The 19,874-nt window shown below is 43.5% G+C and overlaps 1 protein-coding gene across 3 annotated transcripts in view; it reads right to left on the bottom strand.

The window, feature by feature from the left end:
• Positions 1–19,874, bottom strand: part of TMC7 (transmembrane channel like 7) — a 56,481-nt gene that overhangs the window by 24,532 nt on the left and 12,075 nt on the right. For all 3 annotated transcript variants that reach the window (XR_006212354.1, XM_042971350.1, XM_042971351.1), the window contains exons 2-6: positions 15,869–16,112; positions 12,706–12,854; positions 10,396–10,563; positions 8,752–8,834; positions 3,360–3,505 (exon numbers count right to left, since the gene is read on the bottom strand). Coding sequence is in view for 2 of the 3 variants with exons in the window: in XM_042971350.1 (XP_042827284.1) it covers positions 3,360–3,505; positions 8,752–8,834; positions 10,396–10,563; positions 12,706–12,854; positions 15,869–16,112 (790 nt within the window). In the remaining variant the exon portion in view is untranslated. The remainder of the gene's footprint in view (positions 1–3,359; positions 3,506–8,751; positions 8,835–10,395; positions 10,564–12,705; positions 12,855–15,868; positions 16,113–19,874) is intronic.

Below are 19,874 nucleotides of genomic sequence, written 5' to 3'. Positions count from 1 at the left end.
AAGAACAGCATACAGGCCCACCGATTGGCTTTGTTTACAATTTAAAAAAAAAAAATGCATGGCTGCATTTCCCACTCATTTTGACATGGACACGTTCTGGACCATTCTAAATATGAGTGGCAGTAAAACAGGTAGCTTGTTGACAATTATATCATCTGCCCAGTGGCTTTTCTCACAGCTGGAATAAATCTAAACTCTTTAACACAGCCTAGAGATCCTGCACTGTGCCATCTTTCCTCCCATACGGCCATTCTGCTGTAACTATCATGGCTTTGTTTCCTTTCTATAAACACACAAATTTCTCCGGCCCCAAGGCCTTTGTACTTACAGGACCCTCTACCCACTCTTGGGACAGTTCTTCCCCTGCCTCTTCCCAAGGCTGCTCCTTTTGCATCATTCAGGTTTCAGCTCAAATATCCCTTGCAAAGATTCCTCACTGCCCCATCTAAAGTTGTGACCCCCACTTCAAATTAGTCTATTTTCTTCAAGGCAATGAACCTAATCCTCAATCATCTTGCAGCCCCTTAACCTGACTCAATTAAAAAAAATTTTTAATGTTTACTTATTTTTTGAGAGAGACAGCATGAGCAGGGAAGGGGCAGAGAGAGAGGGAGACAGGATCTGAAGCGGGCTCTGTGCTGAGAGCAGAGAGCCCAATCTGGAGCTTGAACTCACAAACCGCGAGATCATGACCTGAGCCAAAGTCGGACGCTTAACTGACTGAGCCACACAGGCACCCCAACCTGACTAGATTTTAAATTCCTTGAGGGCAAGTACCCTGGCTATCTGGCCATTTTTATATCTGGAATGCCTGGACCATAATATGACCAAATATAATTGATGGATAAATCAATGTATAAATGACTTAAATGGTAAAATAGCCAAATATTTAGTGAGCACCTATTTAGGTCAGATGCCACTTGGTGGCACATTTCATAATTTTAATTCATTCAAATGCCTTCCTGGAAAAAATACACCCCAGCCTTTGATGATACGAAAACATCGAATGCCACAGACTGTGTAGAGGCAACAGGATGTTTTTAGGATTTGCTAGTGAGTTGTAAAGACAGCTGAAGTGTAAGGAAATTACAGTTATCAGTCATTCTGCCAAAAGGTTACAGCAAAAATTGTATATCAGAACCACCTGGGGTGCTCTTCCAAAATGCAGACGCCCAGGAGGCCTCACACTCTGAGATTCCTAATTCAGGAGATCCCACGTGGGGTCCAGAAATACGTTATTTTAGCAAGCTCCATGGGGATTCTGAGGTCCTATCCCAGTTGAAACCCTATGATTTAGACCAAAACTACATTTTACAGATGAGAAAGCAGAGATACAGAGATGGGAAAAATTATTTCCCTAGATCCAGAGAGTGAGGGCAAGAACTGGGGCTAATTTGACGGTGACAACGATGGTAATTTTAATTCAATAAATGTCTGGAAGGTGCCAGTACTAAGTCCTTTACCTGCCTTGTTTCAGTTAATCTTCCATTTCACAAGGGAAGAAAATGAGGCTCACAGAGGTGAAGGGGTGTTTGAACCTTGGTCTCTGGACCCTGAAGTCCATGCTCTTAGCTGTTAATAGCACTTCCTCTTCCTGGGATAGACTTTCCCCATGACATCACACCCAGGCCTCCCTCCAGTCTTCCTCAGGAAGCAATCAGAGCCCTGAGGTGAGGAGCTTGGGCAAGGTCTGAAGGTGGAGTCACTATTCGGCTAATAAAGCTTAAATCTTCTCCAGGACTCCTTCCAAGGTCCTGGGAGAGCCTCCAGCAATGTGTTCATATGGTCCTGTTGTGTTTATTTTTTCAGACTTTACACAAGACCTTTTTGTATTCTTCATCTTAAAGAGGGCCCCTCCAAACTGTCTAAACCACAGGCCCATAAAACTTGGATCTGTCCCTGCCATAATCATAGAGTAGCAAAGCCAGACCCCAATCAACTAACATTTCTCTACCATGCATCTCTCTGCTCTCAAAACGAGCCACTGCTTTTTTGCATCAGTATGCTGCCCATTTGAGTGGGCGAAGGACACACAGCACTTAATTTTCATCTCATAGATGCCAACACAGGATATGAGTGCCCAGCTAGTCTCTGGGGCTTTTTCTGTGGTGATAAATCCTAGTCTATGTGGAGGGCAACTCAGTCCTCAACATCCTGGTCCCTTCTATGCCTGTGATAAGGAGCTTCAGAGCCCCATGGCTTATAGCACCTATGCTCTCATGTAGACAGTGAAGCGGGTAAGAGAGGTGCCCACCCATAACCTTGCCTGCCGACCAACATTGTTGGGGCAGAGCGAGCAAGCTGTCCATTAAAAACTTGCGGTTCTCCTATAGTATTATATTAGTGCTAGAAAATAGCTGCCAGCCAGGGACATCTCCCAGCCTCCCCCACAGTTATCTTTGGTCTATAACTAATGGAATGTGAACAATGTGCATCACTTCCAGGCCTAGCCTATAAACACCTCCCATGTGATACTCCTCCATGTTTGTTTTCCCTTCCTGCCTTTTTAGCCAATGCTGAAAATGGCTGAAGTTTGGTAAACTTGAATCCCAGAATGACTGAGAAGGAGTCTACCACAGTAACCTGTGTCTCTATTCAGAACTTCATGTAAGAAAGATATACAACTCCTATTGTTTGGCTGTTGGTACTTTTTAGGACAATTGTTTGTTAGTAATTAAAGTAATTAATATTCCTTGCTATTCATGTCTTGGGAATTGGCATCTCCCACTGAACCATTGGTCTACCATGGAAAATGAGACGTTTTCCTATGACCTTAACCTGCTGACCTTAGTTGAAGGGTCGGCTTTGGATACCTGAATGAAGCAGAGTCAATGAGTCTCTTCAAAAGGATTTCTGAACCTGTGACTGAGAGTCTATGTAAGGAAGCTGCCACCAGGAGAATCAGAGAGGAAGGAGCCCTTGCTTTTGGTTGTTTGGAAGACATACCTATATCCTTACCCTTCCTATAATTTGGAGCTTCCTCCCTACCTTGGTTCTCTGAGCCCCTCAGTTGCCCTTTACCGCAGTTAATCAGAGTAGGGTCTCTAACACTTGCAACCCAGTAGAGACCTGATTAGCATCCACACCAGATCCAAGGTAAGGTTACATTATGGCGCTGGCCAATGTGTGTAATTATGACTGACTGAAGCACCCCAGGTTTCTGCTCCAGCTCCCAAATTTTGCTTCCATTTCCTCCAGGTCTCCCCTGCCTGCAAAAGACTCATGGACGTTTCTTCCCAAATCCTACTCCTGGCCTCTGCTCATCCTTTGGGCAATGGCTCCGAGAGTCCACAGACCTCCAATAAACCCCAGCCATCAAAGGTAATGCAAAAAGAATACAATGAAGAGATAAATTTTACCTTTTCACTATCCAAAGAAGACTGAGGGCCAGGTAGGCAATCGTGCTTAACAAATAAGCCAGGGGCAGATCATAGGTGAAGTTCTGAAATTTCACCCCATCAATGGTGTAATGTCCATAAAAGAGGCAGGTCTCCTCCAAGAAACCCTGAAACAAAACCAAGGGCATGAGGTCAGACTGGTGAATTCACTTCAGGGAACAGGAGACCAGTCTCTGCCTCAAGAACTCGCATTCCAGTGTCATTGTTCATCCCTGAATTCCCAGACACCAGAACAATGCCAGAATCATAAGGCATGTTTGGTTAGTGTTTGGGGAACAAAGCATGGATAAAACCCGAGCATTAAAAATACAGAGATGTATGATCCAAGAATGAAATTAAGAAAACAATTCCATGTGCAAAAAGAATAACATACTTTAGGTATAGATTTAAAACATGAAGTGTAAATCACACAGTCTTTTTTTTTTTTAATGTTTATTTTTGAGAGAGAGAGAGAGAGAAAGACAGAACATGAGTGGGGGAGGGACGGAGAGAGACAGACACAGACTCCAAAGCAGGCTCCAGGCTCTGAGCTGTCAGCACAGAGCCCAACATGGGGCTCGAACCCATGAGTCGTGAGATCATGACCTGAGCCAAAGTTGGACGCTTAACTGACTGAGCCACTCAGGCACCCCCCTCCTTCCTTCCTTTCTTTCTTTCTTTCTTTCTTTCTTTCTTTCTTTCTTTCTTTCTTTCTCTCATTCTTAACACTATCAAACATTGTTAAGAAAAATTAAACATCTAAATAAGTGGAAAACATTCCATGTTCATGGATCAGGAGAATAATGGCAATCTCCAAAGTAATCTACAGATTCAACACATCTGTATCAGAATCCCTGGGGGCTTCTTTGCAGTCATTTACCAGCTAATCCTAAAATTCACATTGAATTGTAAGGGGCCCAGAATAGCCAAAACAATCTTGAAAAAGAATAATAAAGTTGGAAGACTCACACATCCCAATTTCACTTACTATAAAACAACACTCATCAATACATTGTGGAAGTAATATAAAAATAGACATAGATCAATGGAATAGAATTGAGGCAAATACATCTATGATGAATTGATTTTTGATAAAGGGAAAGAATGGTTTTTTCAAGAAATGGTACTAAGACAGCTGGGTAGCAGATGCAAAAGAAAGAAAAGAAAAAGAAGCTGAACCCCTACATTACCCTATATAAAAATTAACTTATGGATCAAAAACTTAAATGCAAGAGCCCAAACTAGAAAACTCTTACAGGAAAATAGAGGACTAAAGTCTCCATGACCTTGAATTTGTCCACGAATTCTTAAGTATGACACCAAAAGCACAAGCAATAAAAGAAAAAATAAATTGGACTTCATCAAAATTAAAAACTTTTATGCTTCAAAGGATACTATCAAGAAAGTGAAAACACAATCCAGAGAATAGAAGCAAATACTTGTAAACCATGTGTCTGATAAGGACCTTATATCTAGAATATATAAAGAATCCCTGGGGATCCCGGCTGGTTAGTTGATAGAGCATGAGACACTTGATCTCAGGGTTGTGAGTTCGAGTTCCACGTTAGGTGTAGAGATTACTTAAAAAGAAAATCTTAAAAGAAAAAAAAAAGAACTCTTATAGCTCAACAATAAAAAGACAGAATCCAATTAAAAATGGAAGGAGGATCCAAATACACATTTATTCAAAGAAGATACACAATGGTCAATAAGCACATGAAAAGATGCTCAACACCATTAGTCATTAGGGAACTGCAAATCAAAATCACAAAGAGGTTCCACTTTCACACAAACTGGGGTGGCTATAATCAAAAAGTCAGGTAAATAGCAAGTGTTGATAAGAATGTGGAGACATCAGAATCCTCAAACATTACAGGTGAGAATGGAAAATGGTGCAGCTGCTTTGGAAAAGTCTGGCAGTTCCTCAACAAGTTAAACACAGGGTTACCATTTGACCTAGTGATTTCACTCCTAGGTATAGGTGTGGAATCACTAGTTGTAAACAATCCAACTGTCCACTGTGAATGGATAAACAAAATGTGGTGTATCTACACAATGGAATCTTAATGGAATCTACACAACTGGAATCTTGTTCCAATGGAACAAGACTGAGAGATGCCACAACATGGGTGAACCTTTAAAAACACTCTAAATGAAAGAAGCCAGAGACAAAAAAAAACACCTATTGTATGATTCCATGTATATGAAATGTCAGGAATGAGCATTTTGTACACAAAGGTAGATTAATGGTTGCTCAGGGCTGGTTAGGATTGGTAGGTGATACTTGAAGGGCACAACATTTCTTTTTGAGGTGATGAAAGTATTCTAAGATAGGCAATGATGGCACACAGAAAAACCATGGAATTGTGCACTTTAAATGGACTATATGATACATGAACTATATCTCAATAAAGCTCTCACCAAAACCAAACAAAACCAAAACGAAACCAAAACAAAACAAAACAAAAACCCCAAAGGCGCCCTATGTGAAAATATAGTATAGAAAAGCCCCCAGACTACTTAGGGTGGGAATAACCAAACACCTCACTCTTCTCCTTTGACAGCAGGAAAACTGTAGGAGAGTGGAAAGGGAATATATACAGAAAGCAGGAAGAGTATACAAGGTACATAGATGTTCAGTATAGTATCATTTATAAAGGAGGAATATGGAAGCAATAGAAGGCTGTCTGGACCATGAGAAATCCGTATTATAAAATATGAAGTAAGACCATATAAAGCAAGGTTGAGAGTAAAGTCAAAAAAGCTGTGAACCAGAAGGTCATGAGAAAGGTCAAGAAGGCTATGAACCAGTGTTAAAGGTTAGGTGGCCTCTGGGGAGAGGTACTTTCACTTTTCACTCTATAAATTTTGTATTTTTTATGATAACCATATATTGTTATATTGAGTATTTAAATACATGTTTACACGTATTTATTTATTTTGAGAGCGAGTGAAGGGCAGAGAGAGAGAATCCCAAGCAGGCTCTGCTTCGAGTCTGATACAGGGCTTGAACTCACGAACCACGAGATCATGGCTTCCCTTAAGTCAATTTTTATTAGAAATAAAAATGTAGAAACAAAAGATTCTATCTTTAATCCTTCTGAAGGCTGGGTACACAGGCTACAAAAACTTGCCCAACTACACGAAACCTGTTTTCATTGGCCCTGGTCGGTATCAGGGCTGTCTGTCATCAGTATCTCCCCTTCAAAATAATGTAACATTATAGGGCCAAGATCCAGTGGGCCTGGAAAAAGATTTCTCTGATTTGATCATGAGCTCAACTGTTTTCAGCAAAGACAAGCCATTGTTTAACCTCTCTGGCCATCTCTCCTTTTATCATGGTATGCTAAACATTTATGATCAAGTGCATCTAAGCCTCCTATAATTTCTCCTATTAGGAAAAAGGTTATGGTGTGTGGAGATCTATAAAAAGAAACTTTTCTTGTGGAATGTAATTTACAGAAATGGGCCTAACAGCAGTTCTGGGAATTTGGTCCCACTTTGCTATCATCAGCAACCTTGGGTTACTCACTGAATTTCTTTCCCCCTTGCATATTTTATATAGCTTCTGTTTCTTCTTTTGCATAGTGGACATTTTAACACGTGTCTGATAATTCCTCTCAATTGCTGTGAGAAAAACATAAGCTCAGAGATGTAAAAACCACTTTTTCAAAATCAAATGCAATGGACAAATTCAAAGCTTTGCACATTCGGTAAAGCAGAAGTAACTTTCAGGGGCACCTGGGTGGCTTAGTTGGTTAAGTGTCTGACTCTTGATCTCAGCTCAAGTCTTGATCTCAGGGTCGTGATTTCAAGCCCTGGGCTGGGTTCCATGCTGGGCATGGAGTCTATTTAAAAAATAAAATAAAATAAAATAATAAAATGAAGACTAGTAACTTTCAGAAAGACTTTTTATATATTTGTATTTTTTATTTTTTTTTAAATGTTTATTTATTTTTGAGATAATGCGAGAGGCAGAGTGCACGCGGCAGAGGGCAGAGAGAGAGGGAAACACAGAATCCGAAGCAGGCTCCAGGCTCTGAGCTGGCAGCACAGAGCCCGACGCGGGGCTCGAACTCACAAACCGTGAGATCATGACCTGAGCAGAAGTCGGACGCTTAACCGACTAAGCCACACAGGGGCCCCTATATGTTTGTATTTTTTAAACATCTAAAGGAGTGGTTCTTTTTTTTTTTTTTTTTTTTAAGTAGGCTCCATGCCCCACATGGGGCTAGAACTCACAACCGTGAGATCGAGAGTCACAGGCTCTATTATGAACCCGCCAGGCACCCCTCTAAAGGAGTGGTTCCTAACCAGAGGCAATTTTGTCCCCCAGGAAACATCTGGCAATGTCCGGAGACATTTTTGATTGTCACAACTGTGGCTGCTACGGGCGTCCAGTAGGTAGAGGCCAGGGACACTGCTGTACTTCCTACAGTGCGCAGGACGGCCCCCACAACAAAGAAGTATGGCTCTCAAATATCAATCGTGCTGAGGTTGAGAAATCCTGGTCTAGAAGGCAGAGATGGCCATTTTCCATAGCTGCAATCTCATTTCCTGGAAAAAGTGGGATAAACAAATGGAAGTGCACAAAAAAATCTTTTTTTTTTTTTTTTTTTTTAGAAGAAAGAAGATAAAAACCCTTTGGAACTACTATAGCAAGGAGGAGATTAGTTCCACTTTAGAGCAGGGGGTTAACCTGGGATTAATCAACTCTGGATTTCAGGGAATGTGTATGGATGTGTACAAACGTGTGTGTGACTCAGGTCTTTGTGTGTAATTTCTGGGAGGAAGAGTCCAGGCTTTCATCCGTGTGGCTGAAGACCCCAAAATGTAAGGTATTACAATGTCTGAGAAATTAAATAAATTCTATTTGGGTTTATTTTCACTGAAACTTCTTTCTGTGGGAGAGCTCAGTATTCTGCTATAGGTCAATACAAAGGTGGCAGGGACTAAGGAAAGGCCAAAGGCTAAAAGTGACAAAGCCCATTTCCTGTATAATCTAGCAGCAGGTGGGTGAACATTATCCTTGCCGATGGTGGTCAACTCTTGTGTTTGGCTCACCACAGATACTCAGGAAACTGATCTTTAAGTTAACCTATTTTTTGGGATACCTCGGGGGCTCAGTCAGTTACGTGTCTGACTTCATGATCTCACGGTTCGTGGGTTTGAGCCTCACACTGGGCTCTGTGCCGAGAGCTCAGAGCCTGGACCCTGCTTCCGATTCTGTGTCTCCTTCTCTCTCCTGCTTCCCTCCTGCTCATACTCTGTCTCTGTCTCTGTCTCAAAAATAAATAAACATTTTTTAAAATTTTAAATTAACCTATTTGCAGTATATCGAGGGTCCAAATACAGAATTATGTGAAATACTTACAGTGCCAGAGAGCAAGTCTATGATATAACTATAAAAGTAAATGAGTCCAGAACTACTTATTGGATACACTGTGCATTGAACATCTGTGAAAAAACAAAATCAAGAACGTCAGTGGAAATAGTTTCACAGTCTCTACAATTTGTCTGTCATAATTTGTGTATATATGCATGCATATGTATATATATTTAGACATGTCGCATATAATTATGTGTGGATGTGTTTATGAACTTGTGGTTTTCTGTCTGCAGTCCAAACCTCCATACACCAAGTACAGCAGCATTTTCCCCTCTCGCTATTCTCCCTACACATCTGTGGATGTGTGTCTTTTTCTGTACATGTTGTATGTGGGTCTACTTATAGCATGTGTTTTGTTTGTATTGGTATTTTGTGCTTTGGGGTTCATGTTTGCACGTGTTTTGGAATATGTGATTGATGTATTGTTATTCCATTGTAAGCACATCCAATTTTAAAAGATCTTTCCAGGTGTGTAAATAAACACGCAGCTTCATTAAAACAACCTATATTTACATATGTACAAATGATCAAGAGATTATCTGAATACTAATTTTAGTGAAACTACCTTATCCTCGAACAGCTAATTCACTTTTTCTGTATCAGTTACCTTTGCTATGTAACAAATAACTTCAAAGCCTCAGTTACTAAACATACTAAATATATATTTTCTCATTCATGGAGCTACAGTTTGAGCTCATGTAGCTGATTTAGGCTGAGATAGGACGGACTCCAGTCTTCCAGTTGGGCTCAAGTCTACACCATATCACTTCATTCTGGGGCCCAGGCTGAGGCAATGGGCCCTCCCCAGGACTCTTCTCATAGACAAGTCAACCACATAAACCATTTCAAGTTAATATTCCTCTGGACAAAACAAGTCACAGGGCCAACTGCAACACCAACAGGGCAGAAAGTATTCTCTGCCACAGTGGGAGGCCCTACAAAGTCACAATTACAGGGGAGTGACAAATTGAGGAAAATAACCCAATCTCTGAACCTCTGAACCCTGAATCTCTGAACCCTTCTCTGAACCTCAGTTCCCCTTTGTTAAAAGAAGAAAGTTAACGGTCAGTTAAGCTTCTGACTCTTGATCTCAGCTCAGGTCTGGAACTCATGGTGGTGACTTAAAGCCCTGCATTGGGCTCCACAATGGGCATGAATGCTACTAAAAAAAAAAAAAAAAAAAAAAAAAAAAAAAGAGTTGCACCAGTTCCTCCAAGGCTCATTCCAGTTCTGCCATTTTATAATTCTAACATAAGTAGGCACTGACTCAGTTCACCCTACTTCTGGCCCCTAGCACAGAGATAGGAATCAAGAAGGGAATCGATAAATGTCTGTGGATGACAGAAACCTTCCACATTAGAATAAACAGAGTGCCCAAAATATGTGACTTCTGTTGAGCATTCAGTAAAGAAATACACGTCCGGCACTTGCTATAATGTCTGGCACATAACTGGTGGGAACTGAGTGTCACCGTTACCAGAGATAAAAGTCTCGAAATAAAGTTATTGGAGTAGGTTATATCATGCTTGCTAAATATTCCACTCTCCTAGCCCACAGTGCTCCTCCCAAGTGGTAGATAGGCACACAGTGACAAGAACATTCTCACAGCAAACCAGGCCTCAGACTCACCCGTGTCTTTGGACGGAATAAGCACAAAGGTGCTGTTGGTGATGTTGTATTTGGTGAGCAAGACGGGGAGCAAAACCAGCATAAAGATAATCAGAAAGATCACCAAGTTCAGCAACACCAGAAACCGCAAGAAGGAGAAATAGGACTGAATCCCAGTGCCAAACTTCCCTGGAAAAAAGAAATCCAGACATCACTAACCAGGAGCATCGACCCACACGCACTACCCGCGATACATCCAATCAGCCAGAAAGCTGAGGGACTTGGTGGGGGAGGGAGGAAGAAACATTTTGTGTATCTGCTGTTGGCTTTAAGTCTCTCCTTCTTTCACTTGTAAATCTACACTCCATCTTGAATTAGCTATTTGACAATGGTGTGTGGTAGGACTCAGTATCTTTTCTTATATGAATATCTAATTGACTCAGCACCACTTACTAAAAAGGCTACCCTTTCCCCAGTGAATTGCAATAGGTGCTTTTGTAACTGACCATGACTGTATGAACCCATTTCTGAATTCTCACAAGCCCCTTTCTGAATGAAAACCTCCAGAAAGGCCATCACTAAACCAGAAAGGAAGCTGGGCATGGAAGCTTGACCGCCAAGATCAAATCCTTCAAATCCTGGGGCTGCCTCATCCTAGCTGAGTGAACCTGGCCAAGTATTTTAACCCATCAGAGCCATGCGAATGATAAATACCTATATGAAAGGTTCTTGTGAGGATTAACTAAGCTAGTTATGAGTGAAATCTTTAACACAACACCTACTGGATAATTAAGGCTCAACTGGGGTCAGCTTTTATTATTTTGCTCCAAGCATGATGTTGTGCTTAGATCGCAAAAAAAGTACGGCTAAATGGTTAAGTTTGTTTGTTTTTAATGTCTATTTATTTTTGAAGGGGGGAGGCGGGGAAAAGAGAGAGAGAGAGAGCAGGGGAGGGGCAGAGAGGGAGGGAGACACAGAATTTCTATCAGCACAGAGCCAGCCCGATGTGGGTCTCGAACCCACGAACCATGAGATAATGACCTGAGCTGCAGTCAGATGCTTAACCGACTGAGCCACCCAGGCACCCCCCAGATGGTTAAGTTTTAAGTGAGCCTATGAAATCCCTTGTGATTGTGTTTATATTCTCCCAATAAAACAATTTTAAAAAGCATTTTATTGAATAAATTACCAAGAGTATTTTATAGGTCTTAAAATAGTAATATTGACCGCATTTCTTCCATTCATCCTGCCACATTCACTACAAACTTTACAAAATTCCCACTTTAGCAGATTTGAGGAGTTGTTTGTAAATTGTTTTTGCTTTATGGCTACGTAACCCTAAGAGGTATTTTCTCCCTGGCCCTGCTATGTCACCCAAATGTTGAAATGTTTCTTTCTAATCTTATATTGTGGCACAACTTGCAATTTTTTGTATACTTGCTATGGAATGAATTGTGTCTCCTCCCTCCCTCAAATTCATATGCTGAATCCCTAAGCCCTAATCTGATGGTATTTCGAGGTGGAGTCTTTGGGAGGTGTTTAGGTTCAGATGAAGTTATAAGAGTGGGGCCCCATGATGGGATCGGTGACGTTATAAGAAGAGGCGTCAGAACTGAAGCTCTCTCACCGCCCCCCTCTCTCCTCTTTTCCCAAGAGCACACAAAGATGAGGTCATGTAAAGACACAGCGAGAAGGCAGCCTGGTCTTGAACTTCCAGTCTCCAGACTATAGAAAAATAAATTTCTGTCGTTGAGGCCACCCTGTCTATAGTATCTGATTAGAGCAACCAGAGCTGACTGTTGGAATCCTGCAGCCCAATTCCCCCCAATATGGGGAAGGACGGGTCCTCGGTATTTTCAGGGCCACGGGCACCTTTGGCAGTCCAGTGAAGTCTAATGAACCTTATTTCAGAATAATATTTTAAATGCCCCAAATACAAATAGACCTATGGTTATAATATTAAAAACCGGTTATAATATGAAAAGCCAAACGTGTGCTACAATAATATAGGAGCATCTTCATTAGCACATTAAATAACAAGACCTAGTGGCAGATCCTGCAGGTTAACTGCTACAATTTCAAAGTAGTGATGAGCATAAATGGTGTTCCAAGACAATTACAGCCGGAAGGGATAGGAAAATATCTGATTTTCCTGCTGACAAAGACACAGGTTCTGCTAATCCTAACTGGGGCTGTTGCTCCCATTCATCACGGAAAGAAGTGCTAAATTTCATCTAGAGGTTAGAGAAAACGAAGCTGTACTTTCCGCCAGGCATGGGAGACTTCTGCCAAGGAGCGCGGAGCCCGTGCGCAGAGTGTGGGGCGTGGTACCTTCTATGCTGCGAATGTCGTCCCGCCACAGCTCCAGGTGGGTCGTCATCTCTCGAGCCTTCCCTATGAACCTCTTCCAAGACTTGCTGCTATACCGTTTCCACTGGTCCCACTCAGATAAATACTTCATCTGGGTCTCCTGAATGTTCCTGCATTAAAAAACAGTCATGACAGGGGCGCCTGGGTGGCTCAGTCAGTTAAGCGTCCGATTCTTCATTTCGGCTCAGGTCATGATCCCACAGTTCGTGGGACTGAGCACTACCTGAGGTTCCGCACTGAAGGCATGGAGCCTGCTTGGGATTCCCTCCCTCCCTCTGTCTCTCTGCCCCTCCCCATGTGCCTACTCGCTCTCTCTCTCAGAATAAATAAATAAATAAATAAAAGTCATGACAATGATCATGACAAGGTCATCAAGCCTCAGTATCAAATAAAATCCCAGCCAACAGGATGTGGAAAACCTGGAGCCCTCATACACTGCTGGTGGAAGTGCAAAATGCTGCAGCCGCTAAGGAAAACAGTCTGGATATTCCTCAAAATGTTAAACACAGAATTCTGATATGACCCAGCAATTCTACCCCCAGGTAGATACCCCCAAAAGAACTGACAACAGGGTCTCAAACAAAAACTTGTGCATAAATTTTCATAGCAGCACTATTCACAAGAACTGAAAGGTGGAAACAACCCAATGTCCACCAATGGATGAATGGACAAACAAAATGAGGCACATCCATACAATGAAATATCATTCAACCATAAAAAGGAATGGCATATTGGGGCACCAGGGTGGCTCGGTTGGTTAAGCATCTGACTCTTGGTTTCAGCACAGGTCGTGATGTTTTGGTTCTTGAGTTTGAGCCCTACATCTGGCTCTGCACTGACTGTGGGGCCTGCTTAGGATTCTCTCTCTCTCTCCCTGTATCTCTGCCCCTCCCCTGCTTGTGCTCTATCTCTCCCTCTCTCAAAATAAATAAACATTAAAAAAATTTTTTAAAAAGGGGGGGTGCCGGGGCGCCTGGGTGGCTCAGTCGGTTAAGCGTCCGACTTCAGCTCAGGTCATGATCTCGCGGTCCGTGAGTTCGAGCTCCGTGTCGGGCTCTGGGCTGATGGCTCAGAGCCTGGAGCCTGCTTCTGATTCTGTGTCTCCCTCTCTCTGCCCCTCCCTCATCCATGCTCTGTCTCTCTCTGTCTCAAAAATAAATAAAACGTTAAAAAAATTTTTTTTAAATAAAAAAAATAAAATAAAATAAAATAAATAAAAAATAAAAGGGGGGGGTGCCTAGGTGGCTCAATCAGCTTAGCATCTGCCTCCTGATTTCAGATCAGGTCATGATCTCACAGTTCGTGAGATTAAGCCCTGCATGACAGTGCAGAATCCACTTGGGATTCTCTCTCTCTCCCTCTTTCTCTGCCCCTCTCCTAGGCTCATGAGCACACGTGCACACTGTCCCTCTCTCTCTCAAGACAAATAAGCAAACTTAAAAAAAAAAAAAAAGGAAAAACAAATAATCCAGTGAAGAAATTGGCAGAAAACATGAATAGACACTTCTCTAAAGAAGACCTCCAGATGGCCAACAGGCACATGAAAAGATGCTCAACGTCGCTCCTCATCAGGGAAATACAAATCAAAACCACACTGAGATACCACCTCATGCCAGTCAGAGTGGCTAAAATCAACAAATCAGGAGACTATAGATGCTGGAGAGGATGGGGAGAAACGGGAACCCTCTTGCACTGTTGGTGGGAATGCAAACTGGTGCAGCCACTCTGGAAAACAGTGTGGAGGTTCCTCAAAAAATTAAAAATAGACCTACCCTATGACCCAGCAATAGCACTGCTAGGAATTGACCCAAGGGATACAGGAGTGCTGATGCATAGGGCCACTTGTACCCCAATGTTTATAGCAGCCCTGTCAACAATAGCCAAATTATGGAAAGAGCCTAAATGTCCATCAACTGACAAATGGAAAAAGAAATTGTGGTTTATATACACAATGGAATACTGTGTGGCAATGAGAAAGAATGAAATATGTCCCTTTGTAGCAATGTGGATGGAACTGGAGAGTGTGATGTTAAGTGAAATAAGTCATACAGAGAAAGACAGATACCATATGTTTTCACTCTTATGTGGATCCTGAGAAACTTAACAGAAGTCTATGGGGGAGGGGAAGAAGAAAAAAAAAAGGTAGAGAGGGAGAGAGCCAAAGCGTAAGAGACTCTTAAAAACTGAGAACAAACTGAGGGTTGATGGGGGTGGGAGGGAGGGGAGTGTGGGTGATGGGTATTGAAGAGGGCATCTTTTGGGATGAGCACTGGGTGTTGTATGGAAACCAATTTGACAATAAATTTCATACATTAAAAAAATAAAATAAAATAAAATATCAAATCAGAAAATAAATAAATAAATAAAGCCACTCCTTGTTAAAGGCAAAAAAAAAAAAAAAAAAAGGGAACTGCATACTGATATACACCACCACTTGGATGAACTTTGAAAACATAATGCTAAGTGAAAGAAGCCAGGTACAAAAGGTCACATGTTGTAAGATTCCATTTATATGAAATGTCCAGAATGGCAAATCTAAAGACAAAGAGTAGATTAGTAGCTGAGGGGAGGGGAAACAGAGAGGAGTAACTACAGACGATGAGGCTTTGGGGGTTTGCAGAGCTACAAGACGGAGGGAGCCTGGGTCCCTGAATGACTACAAAGTTCCCCCTTGATCTGAACCCAGGATTTTTATGTGAACAAGAAATAAACTTCTAGAGGCACCTGGGTGACTCAGCTGGTTGAGTGTCTGACTTCAGCTCAGCAGCTCAGGTCACGATCTCACCATTTGTGAGTTCCAGCCCTGCATGTGGCTCTGTGCTGTCAGTACAGAGCCTGTTTTGATCCTCTGTTCTCTGCACCCCTCCCTGACCTGCTTCTTGTGCGCTCTCTCTCTCTCTCTCTCTCTCAAAAATAAATAAAACATTAAAAAAAAAAAAGAAAGAAAGAAATTTCTAATATGCTGAGTTATTACATGTTCGGGTAACTTTGTCACTGCAGTGTGGATTACCTTAAGTAATACATTTCTAATTACATGAACTCTTCAGGAAATGCATTCCATGCATACAACACACCCGTGCCTAAAACATACATCAAATGCCTTCCAGATGGCTACTGAACAAACCTTAGCCTCCGCTTCTCAGAGATGTTCAGTGCATACTTCCGAATCGATTGGCTATTGAGGTTTTCAGTGATTCCTCCCTCCAACTGGGAGCTGTAAGAGTCTGTCGGCTTTAGCAAAGTGCCACTTTGCTTCTCTCGGGTAGGAATGGTCGTCCTCTTGCGTGCAATGGACCGATAACTTGGCAATTCTTGAAGGAAATTCACAGGTGGAGAGGAAAAGCAACTGGAGTCCAACGAGAGGTTCTCTGAGCAAGAAAAAAGAGAATCATCAGTGACCCCACTGAGCCTGGGAGCCAAAAACACAAAACTTGCATAGGAGAACTTGAGTCTCAGAGGCCATACCCAAACCTAGCAGATGGTCACTAGCCTGTGCCACAGACAAAAACATTTGTATCTTTTTTTTTTAATGTATTCAAAAAAATTTTTTTTAACGTTTATTTATTTTTGAGAGACAGAGTGAGACAGAGCATGAGTGGGGGAGGGGCAGAGAGACAGGGAGACACAGAATCTGAAGCGGGCTCCAGGCTCGAGCTGTCAGCACAGAGCCCGACGTGGAGCCCGAACTCACAGGCTGTGAGATCATGACCTGAACTGAAGTCAGACGCCCAACTGACTGAACCACCCAGGCGCCCCTAAAACATTTGTATCTAAATTATTCTGTTTACCAGGACGGTGCTCGGGATGACGACATCATCCACAAATGGGTTCACTTTCAGCAGATGTGTGTGCAAATATGCGTTAGGTTACATGATATCTGAGTTCTAGTGTTTGGCTGCAGCCACCAGCTAAATGTGTGACCTGAGACAGTTATGTGAACTCTTCCACATTTGTCAAATGGGGCTGGTACCATTTGCCCCAACTCTCTTCACACAGTGTAGTCTATAATGATGTATAGGACAAAACTTTGAAAAGCATAAAGCACTATGCAAATGCACGATGATAACATCAATAGCAACAACAATAATAATCGCATTTACAGAGCATTTCCTGTGCACCAGGCACTGTGTGGAGAGTTTCACATGCACTCATGGATCTGGGTCGGCCTTGTGATCTGCTCGGACCAACAGGATACAGCAGAAGCAATGCTGTGCCGCTTCCTAAGCCTCGCTGGCTTCTGCTGCTCTCTGGCTCCCAGCTGCCGCCTTGTGAACAAGCCCAATGCTAACCCACTGGAGGATGAGACCATTGCAGCAGAGGATGATCAACCCAGCTGAGACCATCCCAGATTCGCCACACCCCGCTGTCACCCAGCTGGCCACAGCTGCTCACTCATACTGAGGGAGGTAGTGTTGCCATTCCCATTTTACAGATGAAAAAATAAAGCTGACGGGTTCCCCAACCCCATGCCCAGGCCCCTCAAAGCCCTGCCTGGTTGGATTCCCATCTGTGTCTCCAGTTCCTCAGGCTCTCTGCCCTCCGACCACACATTTCTTAGGATCTTTCAGACACTAAGATGGGCCCTGCTCCCTCCTCCTCAGAACCTTTGCATATGCTGTTCCCTCTGCCTGGAATGAACTTGCCACATCTATTTATCCCATTAGCTCCCACTCAAACGTCACTTACTCAGGGAAACCGCCCCTGCCCCACTGTACTATTACAGGTGCCATTCCCCCCTACACATACACTAACTCCTTTACAGTACTTATCACAATAGGTAAATAAGTAGAGTATTTGTAAATACATTTATTTGTGTGACTGTGTGAGCACATCTTTCCCTTCCAGTGAACTGGAAGTTCTCGGAGGGCTGGGGCGGTGACGATGTCTTCACCAATGCACCCTGGAACCTAGCACCGTCCCTGACTCAGAGAGGAATTCAATAAAGACTCATTAAGTGGATGGATGGGTGGATGGATGGATGGGTGGATGGATGACATTCCTAATTTGCCCATGCTTAGCCTAATGAGCGGAGGCGCTGGAAACAGAACGAGGTCTGCCTGACTAAAAAATCTATTATTTGCTCTACCACACCAGGCTACAGCTGGAGGCCAAGTTTTGCTGTGCTTTGTGCAGCGGTCTAAGAAGGGAGGGCCTTCTGTGGAAGGTGAGGATGCCCCCTTCAAGATGGGTTTATGCCTGATCCAATTTTAGTTGTGGGAAAACCACCTTGAGTGCAGACAGGAAACAGGGAGAGGAAATAGGAAACAGCCATAATTACCTAAGCAGCAATTACCCCTACAGGTAGTGAAACTCCTAAGGCTTCATGGATTAAGCCTGGATTTGAATCTTAGCTCTGTCGAATATTAGTGTGTGTGTCTTTGGGAAAGTTACTTAACCTCTCTGAACTTCACTCTCCTCATCTCAAATACTCATTCATTCACCAAATGTGGCTACCACGGGTCAGATCTAGAGCTAGGGACACTGCGGTGAACAAAGCAAATGCCCTACTCACATGGCACTTATATTCTGGGGTGGGGACAGGGAAAGATTAGACAGTAAGTAGGTGATAAATACACCAGGAGGTGAAAAGTGCAAAAACAAAACCAGAGGGGGGTAAGGAGACAGGTGACATGTGGAAGGAAGGCACTGTTTCTGATAAGGTAGGTAGGGTATGATCTTGGTATTAAAGTAGCATTTAAGCCAAGGTTGAATAGAGGACCTGATCCCTGTGTATATTTGGGGAAGGGAATCCAAGGGGAGGGAAACAGCAAACGCAAAGGCCCCAAGGCTGGGGTGTGTGCGGCATGCTTGAGGAAGGGCACAGAGGTCTGTGTGGCTGGAGAGGAGTGAATGAACAGGCAGTGATAGGTTCTGGTGTTGCTGACTTCTGATGAACCACACCAGCCCCTCTGCGGTCCCCTCCCCTTGAATCGGGACTGAATCTGTGACTTGCTTTAACCAAAGGTCGCAACAGAAGTGTTTCTCTGCCATCTGTAGCTCCAATCCTTGAAAGGCCTAGAGGCGTCCGCTTTTGTGTTCTTGGGACGCTGAGGCTGTCGTGTAGAAAGTTGGCAAGTGGAGAGGAAGAGGCCCCGGGTGTCCAAGGAAGAGAAGCGAGGAACCAGCAGACAGTGAGAACCAGAGACCCCAGCTCTGACCCCAGCAGCTGCTGTAGCTGCCCCCAGCCCTTGGGTCGCCCTCACTTTTAGCACCACCAGGGGCAGGAAGGGACTACCTGGACGCTCTAGACCCAACAGACATGACATGCGGCCAAGCAAAACATCTCTTCCATGCCCTGCTGATTTCCTGATGCACAGAATCAGCAGAAACCATAAAATGGCCTAAGCCATCACGTTCGGAGTAGTCTGTTAGCAACAATAGGTAACTGGGACAGGGAGCATGGAAAAGTGGAGGTCAGAGAGGTGGCTGGGGCCACACCGAGTGAGACTCTATGGGTCAGGAATGCCCCTTGGATGTGGCAGACAGGAAACCACTGAGGGCTCAGAGGCGAAACATGTCCCAATCTGACCACATTTTAGAGGATCCCTCTGGGGGCTGCAGAGCTAAGGATGGGACCCACCACAGGGGCCGGCTTATGCGCATTAAAGGCAACCGCATAGGGAGAAAGGGAGAAACACTTAGCACCTGGCACACAGTGGCTCCATAAAATGTACTTACAGCTATTACAAGGAGGGGGTGCTGGGGAGGGGGGAACCAGCCAAGGCTGGGCTGTCTGAGTTGGAGTCTGACAGTGCAGATCTGTAATGTTTGTCTCTCTGATAAGCACGTTCAGGCACAACGGAACAGCTGTCCCACTGCAGATGACACACAGACACGCGCCTGGAGCCCTGCCAGCTGCCAAGTGCAAGCTTGTGAATCTCACTCAACCTTGCATTTCCCTGCTCCAACACACCCTGAGGAAATGACACACTTCCATTAGTAACAGCAGTTCCTAAAGCAAATGTGGGGAGTGTGGGGGGGGGGCAGTGTGCCTGGAGGCTAAAGGGTCAGAGCCCTGGCTGGAGGCCACTCCTTCTGGCCACCAACAAAGAGCTCTTATTACCACAAACAAAGGTCTTTGAATATGAAGCAGCATCAACCAGTCGAATATTCAGCAACTGTGAGGTCAG

Source organism: Panthera tigris, chromosome E3 (assembly GCF_018350195.1).
Source record: "Panthera tigris isolate Pti1 chromosome E3, P.tigris_Pti1_mat1.1, whole genome shotgun sequence".
NCBI lineage: Eukaryota > Metazoa > Chordata > Mammalia > Carnivora > Felidae > Panthera > Panthera tigris.
This window is presented reverse-complemented; position numbering and strand designations above follow the sequence as displayed.